At 28.8% G+C, this 9,976-nt stretch overlaps 1 protein-coding gene across 1 annotated transcript; it reads left to right on the forward strand.

The window, feature by feature from the left end:
* The first annotated feature begins 1,714 nt into the window (after positions 1-1,714).
* LOC131659902 (WAT1-related protein At1g25270-like) lies at positions 1,715-4,208 on the forward strand. The gene is made up of 7 exons (XM_058929021.1): positions 1,715-1,908; positions 2,039-2,101; positions 2,184-2,300; positions 2,470-2,731; positions 2,834-2,992; positions 3,773-3,924; positions 4,037-4,208. Exons 1-7 carry the CDS (start codon positions 1,715-1,717, stop codon positions 4,206-4,208), a joined length of 1,119 nt encoding a protein of 372 aa, XP_058785004.1.
* Positions 4,209-9,976: the final 5,768 nt, after the last annotated feature.

The raw sequence follows: 9,976 nt of genomic DNA on the forward strand, positions 1-9,976 counted from the left end.
AAACAATTTGGTTCAAATAGATAACTCAAACTCGGTCCGGGTAAATAACTCAAAATGAACTAAAAAAATCGAAATTCTTTACTATGACTCATCTAAAAATTTTCCCATATTCTTTTATCTTTTTTTTTAAGACAGACTAATGTACATGGTCCAAAATTTATTACAGTTAAACGATAACTAAATATGGTCTCATAAAATATTTGTAACGATAAAATCGTGCTTACATAAGACCGCGATTTGTTTTGTTTGTGGTTAAACCACTATTAATCATAAAAATGGATGATATAACAGAGAGTCTCCCAAAACTTGAGACAACTCTTCAATTAACAATGATGTTATTTTAACTCATTTTTAAAAAAATGTATGATAGATGAATTTCATTATAAATGTACTGCTTTAAATGATATTATTTTTTATTTTCAGTCTACTTAGTTCATAGCCACAACAATAAGAAATGTTTGGATCCGTCCCTGATTTCTACTGAATATTTTAAAAAGTTCAATAAAAATTCATACTTTCATATCAAATTTTTAGAAATATCTAGTAGAAGAAAAAACTGAGACGGTCAAACAGATTTTTCGAAATATCAAGGAAATTCATTCTAAATCTCAACCATTAAAAATATACTACCAAATTTTTTGATGTCATCTAAAAATTCAATAAATACTTAATCGTTTTAATAAATTCAGTGCTTTTACACTATCGGGTTTTTTAAACATTTCGAAAAAAATAAGTACACAATGATGATTTTCAGAAAAACCAATATCAATGCAACCAAAATTTTCGAGTATACCTGCGAATTTTTCAAATCAAACAGAATTTTTTCTTTATACTATTGAATTTTTCACTTAACTAATTTTTATATTATGGAATGTCAAATTTAATTTCACTCAAAGTGCCAAGTGCACTGATAGGACATCCGAATGGTATAACTAATATAAGCAAACAATATAAAGATACAGACACGTGTGTCTTTTAAGGAATTATTACTATATTTAATATATAGTACTTAATGAATATATAAACATTAATATATATTAATTATATATATGTTTATATATATATATATATATATATATATATATATATATATATATATATATATATATATATATATATATATATATATATATATATATATATATATATATATATATATATATATATATATATATATATATATGAATTATATATAATTATATATATATTTATATATAAAGATTGATATATGTGAATTTTCATATATAAAAATCAATATATGACAATTATATATATCTTTATATATAAAGATCGATATATGTGAGTTATAATTCATTATATATAATTAGAGGAGGGATATTATTATATATACAATTAATATATATTAATGCTTATATATCATATATATAATTAATATATATATATATATATATATATATATATATATATATATATATATATATACTTAACATATACATAATTCACATTATATATAATTAACATATACATAATTTATTATATATAATAAATATTATTTATATATATATATATATATATATATATATATATATATATATATATATATATATATATATATATATATATATATATATATATATATATATATATATGGAAAAATATAGTAGTTAAATCAGCTTATAAATGTATTGTTTTTGAGTAACATTTTACATAACACCACTTTCTCAATAAAACACAACCAACATTAATAGTGAAGATGAGAGACATTAGTAGTATATGGCAGAGGATAAAACCAGAAGTGCTAATGGTGTTTGTACAAATTGCATTTGGAGCGATGGCTATAATATACAAGCTAGCAATAAATGATGGAATGAGCATGAGAGTAGCCGCAACATATCGCCTCATTTTTGCATCTGCTTTCACTATTCCAATTGCTCTTATTTATGATAGGTTACTTTTACCACTTTATAATTATTATTATTATTATTTTTATTATTATTATTATTATTATTATTATTATTAGAAATTCAACAAGAGAAATTAACACAACTAAGCTTGAATAATTTGGCCTTTTTTACAGGAAGAATAGGGAAAAAATTACTTGGAGTGTGATTTTTAAGACATTTCTATGTGGACTGTTTGGGTATGTGACATGTTATACAAGTATTCTCTTTAATTATTTATATTATCAATGCCTAACTTTACATTGATATGCAATATTTTAGGGGAAGTTTGTATCTAAATCTTTATCTTGAGGGTCTAGCTTTGACGTCAGCAACATTTATGTTGGTCGTTGTTAACCTAATTCCATCCATTACCTTCCTCATGGCTATATGTTTTGGGTAATTGCCTTATATTATTCTTTTAATTTTTATAATTCACTATTATTTGGTTATTACTAGATTTTTCAAGCAACAATGACATAGTTTTCATACACCACAAATATGTCTTGCAAAACAATTTTTTTAAAAATAAAATATATTAACATATTTTACTTTTTGGTTTTCATAGAATGGATAAATTCAATTTAAAGGTTGTGGAAGGAAAGGCGAAAGTGATAGGAACAATAATGGGATTTAGTGGTGCAATGTTGATAATATTTTTTAAAGGTGTAGAAATTCATATTTTGTCTTCCAATATCAACCTTTTACATCCACATCACAACCAAAATGAGCAAATGACAACTCACCATACTGACCTTCGTAAAAAAGTGTTGGGTATTTCATGTGCAATAGCAAGTAGTTGCTCTTATTCTTTGTGGTATATTATTCAGGTTAGTTTATTCATTCATTCGTTGATGTACACACAAGTAGTTGTCTATATGCATAAATGGTTTTATGTGATTGTAGTTACCATTCTCTTTTACATGACACAGGCTAAGTTGAATGAGGAATACCCAAGTCCTCGCTCAAGTGCAGCTTTAATATCCATAATGGGAGCCATTCAAGCAACTGTTATTGCTCTCATAGTTGAAAAAGATTGGAGCCAATGGAAGCTAGAGAACAACCTCAGGATTTTCACTGTTGTTTTTTCGGTATGCTAGTAGTAACTTAGTATTACCTCTCTGGTCCTATTTGTAAGAAAATTTTAATTTATATACATTGAATAATTAATATATTTGGAGGTTAAATTACTCACAAGGTCCTTTAAGTTATTTAATTGTAACAGTTTGGTCCTTCATGTTAGTTTCGCTACAACTAGGTCCTTTATGTTATCAAATGTGTGCATCATTATCCTTTTTTAACCGAGAAAATGTGATAATTGTGGATGCAACTATTTTGAGGGATATAAGAATGATGAAGTGCTTCCAAAAACACAACAGTCAACATTTCTAAATGATTAAAATGAGAGAAAAAGAAGACAGTTATCACCCAAAAGGATCAAATTGTTACAAAAAAAACATGAAGGATCAAACTGTTACAATTAAATAACTTAAAGGACCTAGTGAGTAATTTAACCTATATTTGGACGTATTTAAAAGACGTATCATATGAGAATATCATTTTTATGTGAGAACACGAGAATGAATATGAACCATTGAATTTTTTCATCTCTCCTCCATTATTAAAATAAATGATGGAGGAAAGAGAAAAAAAGAATGACACATAATCTCTACTGTTTATTTTAAAATATAATGGTTCATATTCATTCTCATGTTCTCACATAAAAATGACATTTTCATATGATACGTCCCCTATATAATACATTAGTTATTCGATGAATACAAACAATAAATTTTTGTTTATAAATAGGAACATATGGAGTAAATATTTAGTAAAAGGAAGTTTTTAAATGTGAGTGAATATTTATGCAGGGAATTGTGGCGTCTGGATTAGTTGTTATCGCTATGGCCTGGTGCATAAAGAAGAGGGGCCCTGTATTTACGTCTCTTTTCAGTCCTTTTCAACTCTTACTTGTAGTTATAGCTTCTTATTTGATATTGAACGAGAAATTATATTTGGGAAGGTATATTATAAATCTCAGTTCACCTAATAAACTTCTATCAATTCATGTTTTTTAGTTTGTTTTTCAACCATCAGTATATTTACAATTAACATTATGGAAATTAATTTCATAGCATGCTTGGAGCAGTGGTGATTATTTGCGGTCTCTACGCGGTACTTTGGGGGCAAAGCAAAGAAATGAAAAAGAAAATGGAGATATTAGAAATTACAAGAATGTCTGAAAATGATGAGCATGTTGTTATTTCCATGTCTGTTTTCCATGATAGAGTCATCCAAAGCTCCTAGAGTTCAACCATTACTAATTAATGATTGTTTATATCAAAGCCAATGTTTACTTGTTTTGATATCAACACATTTGGATTGTGATTTAAATTGTACGAGGATATCGTGTTTATATATAGGTGAAGGTTAAGATATTAAAGTATATTTATTGGTCTATCATGGTGAATTAATAAATTATCTATTATTATAAGTTAAGCAAGTTTTTTTAGTTTAAAGTAAAAGATCCATATATTACTTTAACTACTTTACAATTTTTATATAAACACCCAACGAAATAAATAATTATTTATTAGCCCAAAAATTATTTTATTTTTATATTGTAAATATTTATTTAAAAAAATATAATAAATTATTACTAATTAAAAACTAGAAGTAAAAATATATTATTCTTTATAGATTCATTTCACATAGAGCTGTCAATATGGCTACTCGGTCCTAACGGGACTGGCCCATGCGGACCTCGGGCCTTTCAGGGCCGGGCCCAAAATACCCATAATTAAATGGGCTCTTATTTTACTACCTAGACCCAGCTCTGGCTGGGCTGCGGGCTACCCGGACCCAGACGCTAAACGGACCCATTTAAATAAAATTCTTCTTTCTTTTATATTAGGTTAACAATTAAAATATAATACCTAATACGGGCCCGTGTGTGTGTGTGTGTGTGTGTGTGTGTGTGTGTGTTGTGTGTGTGTGTGTGTGGGCGCGTGTGCGTGTGCGTGTGTGTGTGAATTTCTAAATAATCCATATATGTTAACAATTAAAATATAAAACAACACGTTGACTTAATTCAAATATCCAAAATACAACAAGTTTTAATTTTCAAATATTCATGATAACACAAAATAACTTTGTTCAAATTTTGACTCGACTCGCAATGTCACTTGAGTTTTCTTCAACGGCATTCGAATTCTCAAATGTGTTGGATGCTTGTCCACTTCCAAACCCAACATAATGATTAACTTTAATGTCATTATCAAATTCTACAAAACAATAAAATAATTTGTTAAATAAAATCAACAAGAGGTTTCATGATTTTCTTCCTTAAAAGGGGTGAACCGTGTTGTAGGAGGACATAATATATAGGAAGATAATGTTTTTTTATCTTTTCAAGCTATATTAGTTATTGATTATGAACATATATTGTAGGAGGACCTTTAATGATACATGTTTGTTAGTGTTATTGTCAATAATAGTGCCTCCAACATTGTAATTAAAAGCATAAGGTTTTAGAAAAGAAAAAGTGATACCCTCCAATACAAGAACACTATTTACATCTCCTAAAAATATTAATTTCTCTAGATATATCTCAAACAATAATTTCTCTATTTATATCCTAACATATCCTAACATATATCTGAACAAAAGAATATTAGATATATCCTAACATATCCTAATAATATAGAGGCGGAGTTAACAAGTTTACCTTCAAAACCATCTAACCAACTTCGTGTGCACATGAAAGCTTGAACGGATTCCTCTTTCATTGAACTTCTATACTTGGTTAAAACTCGAGAGCCAAAACTAAAAGCATATTCAGAAGTCACTATAGTTATTGGAATGTTCATTATATCACATGCCATTCTTGCAAGATTGAGACATCTACGACTCATTTCTCTCCAATAAGCCAAGATATCAAAACCAACCGATGGAGGCAACCATTGTTCATCTAAATAAGCATCAAGTTCAAATTTTCCAGTATTGTTACTTGCTTGACTCTCATGCTCTTCAAATTCCTACAAGTTAAACATATAAATTGATAAAAATTTAAATTTTAAAATTAAACCAATCAAAAGAAATAACAATAATAATGTACACTTACTTCACAAATATATAACATGGATGCCGAAGAATCCTTTACTCCTCCAAAAATAGGTACCACTTGTGAAAAGTTAGGATTAGGAGAATTCCCGTGTTTGACATATTCCGCATAAAGCTCATACAACTCACCCTTAATCTTTTTGTACTTGAGTTCACTAGTGTTCTCATCAATTTTTGTATATGCAAAATTCAAAAAGTTGAATTTTTTTGTTGGATCAAGAATAGCACCAAAAGCCAAGATAATATTATACTCACTCCAATACTTGTCAAACTTTTCCCTCATCTTTTTAGCCATGTCTTGAATCAAAGAACCTTTACTTATCAAATAGAATTCAAAAGACACTCAATCTTCCATATTTCTTCAAAGTACAAATTAGAAGGAGGATAAGAAGATCCGAAGATCAAGTTAGTAATGTTGTAGAATGGCTTCAAAAGATCAGAAATTATTTTGGATCTTGCCCACTCTTCACTTGAAGGACAACACTTGAAATTTGAATCTCGCAAACTCAAGCTATAAAAGGCCCGACGATAATTGATCGCACTTTTGAGCATTACAAAAGTTGAGTTCCATCTAGTAACACAATCGGATCTTAATCCAATTGTAGTTTCGATCTCACCAACATTACTAACACATTCATGAAATTATAGTCTTCTACTTCCGGTTACCTTTACATAAGCCACACTTTGTCTAATTTTATACAATGCATCACCAACTACCTTCAATCCATCTTGAACAATGAGATTCATAATATGCGCACAACAACGAATATGAAAGAACTTTCCCTTAAATAACAAGCTATTTGATAATTATAAGTGTTCTTTCAAGAATCTTTGCATGCTATCATTTGCAGAGGCATTGTCCAAAGTGATGGAAAAAACATTGTTCTCTATACCCCAATCACTTAACATTTCCAACACCTTCAAGGCTAATTCTCGACCGGTGTGTGGAGGTGTCATGTGAGCACAAGATATATATAGGCCAAGTTCCAGAAATGATCGATTGTCTTTGAGTGATAAACTCTTTGATCATGTATGCTCATGAAGGAAATTTTTTTTTTTTATCATAGGAAGACTTTTGAAGAACTAACGGTTCTTGGGATGCCATGAAATTTCTCCAATAAATTTTATGAATTTCCCTCCAACTCTTGCACACGCCAGAGAATCCGAAGAGCTCGTCAATATATAGTTTCCTGGAGATGATATCAAGCAGGTCCCAAGGAATTTCACAGTTCTCAGCTACCTTCATTTTTTCTCCTTCGAATACTGATGAAACTGAAAATTGAAATAATGAAAATGATATGAAGAGAAACAATTGTGCGAAATTTTTGAAGGGATGAAAACAAATAGATAAAACCCTTTATGCATCCCCCAATTTAGTGAGATTAAAGCCATTGGATTCCAAACATTCATATCTACATTTCTTACGAAGACGTCAATACTAGATTCGATTGTTTAACTTGTAAAAATGTTGATTTATCAGAGAATTGATTTAAGTCACAACTTATTTTTCAGCAGTTTAGCCCGATTGAATCAATTCATGCTTATACGGAATTTATTCAAAGATGTCAAATTCGAATTTAAAAACCAGAAGCACATCTTAAAACGAATCACACATGCTTGGAATCGATATTATCAAACTCTAAAAATGCTTATTTTCGTATAACAAAAAAAAAAAGAAGTTAAAATTGGGTTTGACCCATTGCAAAGCTCATTCAAACTATTTAAACTCAAAGAATCTGAATCTGTTCTCTCATTTGAGACCTAGACACTTGTAAAACATGAACCTAGCTTCTCTCCATCTTCTCTCTCAAACCCCTCACTTAACCTAACCGTAAACTATAAGGCATACCCTTCAAGTGCGAAATGTTGCAAAACACCATCAAATTAGTCCCTACGCTAAGAGTTCATTACACTAATTTCTCTCAATACAACAAAGACGGACCGAAATAAAATAAAGACACTTAATATAACTAAATAGCTAAGTTTATTGCAGATCATATTATAGCAAAAAACTGCATAAATAAGTTAAACACTGTCAACATATTATAGCAAAGTTGGACCAACTAGATAACTAAGTTTATGACATATTATAGCAAAAAAAACAACATAAAAAATAATTCTTTGGCAAGAGGGCATTGAATTCCAAAATTAAATTTGCATGCCCTTTAAAGAGCTCCTTCAATCTCTTCACAACAACACTTGCATCAATCCTCCGAGCCTTGAAATCCTCAAAAATTTCTAAAAACTCATCATACTTTCCCTTATTCTTACCTTGAAACAAGTCTCCTATACTTTCCCTTATTCTTACCTAGAAACAAGTCTCCTACTTCCTTGAGAAAACCTAATGCATCTTCTTTCTCTAATCTACAACATTATCGTTGTTTATCATCGCGATCTAGTGGAAGTTTGATTACATATTGAGATGGCATAGAGGTGTTGAACCTCAAAATTAAATCTTTATGGCCTTTAAACAATTGTTGCACTTTTATTCTAACAACTTTGTATCAATTCTTTGAGCTTTGTAATCTTACAAAATTTGGAAAAAAGAATGGTACTTTTCTACATTCTTATCGTGAAACTCAAATTTTATTATTATTATTATTATTATTATTATTATTATTATAATGAAAGAAATGCTCGTATCAACAGTGTATAGCAGAGAATAGAAATCATAATGAACTATTTTTATTAAGAGTAAAAGCTCGTATTTACAACTTTGATTGAAATGTCTATATCACATAATCAAGTGATATCTATACAAAGAATCTTCTACTTATATCCACTAAGCCCGAGGTGATGGGAGAAAATCATCTCTGTCCCTGTCAAAATATTCAGTTTATTTATTTGCTGCCAACTTGGTTAAAAAGTCTTCCCGTATTCCATCTCTTCACCTTAATATCCACCATGTTCCTGCCTTGTTGGAAATAGCAAAGAAAGACGGATCGACCAGGAAATCGAACCAAGTAACGTACGCGAAACTCCTCCGTTTCCAAAATATTTTTTCACTACACTTGTTCGATCCAATAAACTTCGTTGCTGCACGATTCTCCTTGCTACTGAAGGAAACCAAAAGACCCGGATCTGATTTCTTGAAAAACACCGAATCACCTGGGATTAAGCCCTTTTCAGCACACAAGTCTTTCCATTTACCACTGAGAAAAAACCCTGGTTTAGGGTGTGCATCCATCAAAGTTCCATTCCAGTCTGATACATCCTCCAGACATATATTACCTCATCCTTAAATCATCGACGGTAAAAACAGAGTTATTATCTGCCCAAATATAGAACCTTTAGTTAATATGAGTTTTTGTTAGCTCTTCCATAATACCATTCTTCCTTTTCATCAGTAAACTCGAATTTTTATTATCAATTAACCACCTCCTTCCAAAAATTATTTATTAATTAAATACAAAATATCAATTCAAACAAAACCACCTCACCCTATTAATTTCCGCATTCTATTTATTTAATTTTTATTTTTTTAAAAATTTCTATTTTTATTAAACAAACAAAACAACTTTTTGTTATAAATTAAACTTATTTTCTACTATTTTTTAGTTGATTGGAAACAAATTTTGTTATTATATTAAATTTAATGTTTCATATTTTTTATTGTTATTATATTAAATTTAATGTTTCCTATTTTTTAGTTGATGGAAACTGGTTAAATACATTATTAACAAAACATCCTATTTATTAATAATAATAATAATCATAATAATAATAATAATAATAATAATAATAATAATAATAAATAAAATAATAAATAAATATTTAAAGGCCTAAAATTCCAAATCATAAAACCATAATAAAACCACAAACCACCCACGTTGTTTTAAAATAAAATCTATAATTCACCGTTTATTATAAATTATTAAATTCAAAATCATCATAAAACCATAAATCATTTTCCTTTTTTTAGCTAATTGAAACCATTATTAACTCTCTCTTAA

Source organism: Vicia villosa, linkage group LG3 (genome assembly GCF_029867415.1).
Source record: "Vicia villosa cultivar HV-30 ecotype Madison, WI linkage group LG3, Vvil1.0, whole genome shotgun sequence".
NCBI lineage: Eukaryota > Viridiplantae > Streptophyta > Magnoliopsida > Fabales > Fabaceae > Vicia > Vicia villosa.

Excerpts from the sequence above, each read along its gene's own strand:
- LOC131659902 (XM_058929021.1), top strand. The coding sequence starts at position 1,715 with ATGAGAGACATTAGTAGTATATGGCAGAGGATAAAACCAGAAGTGCTA. Across the intron at positions 1,909-2,038 it reads ATTGCTCTTATTTATGATAG|GAAGAATAGGGAAAAAATTA; the intron begins GTTACTTTTACC and ends CCTTTTTTACAG. Across the intron at positions 2,732-2,833 it reads CTTTGTGGTATATTATTCAG|GCTAAGTTGAATGAGGAATA; the intron begins GTTAGTTTATTC and ends TACATGACACAG.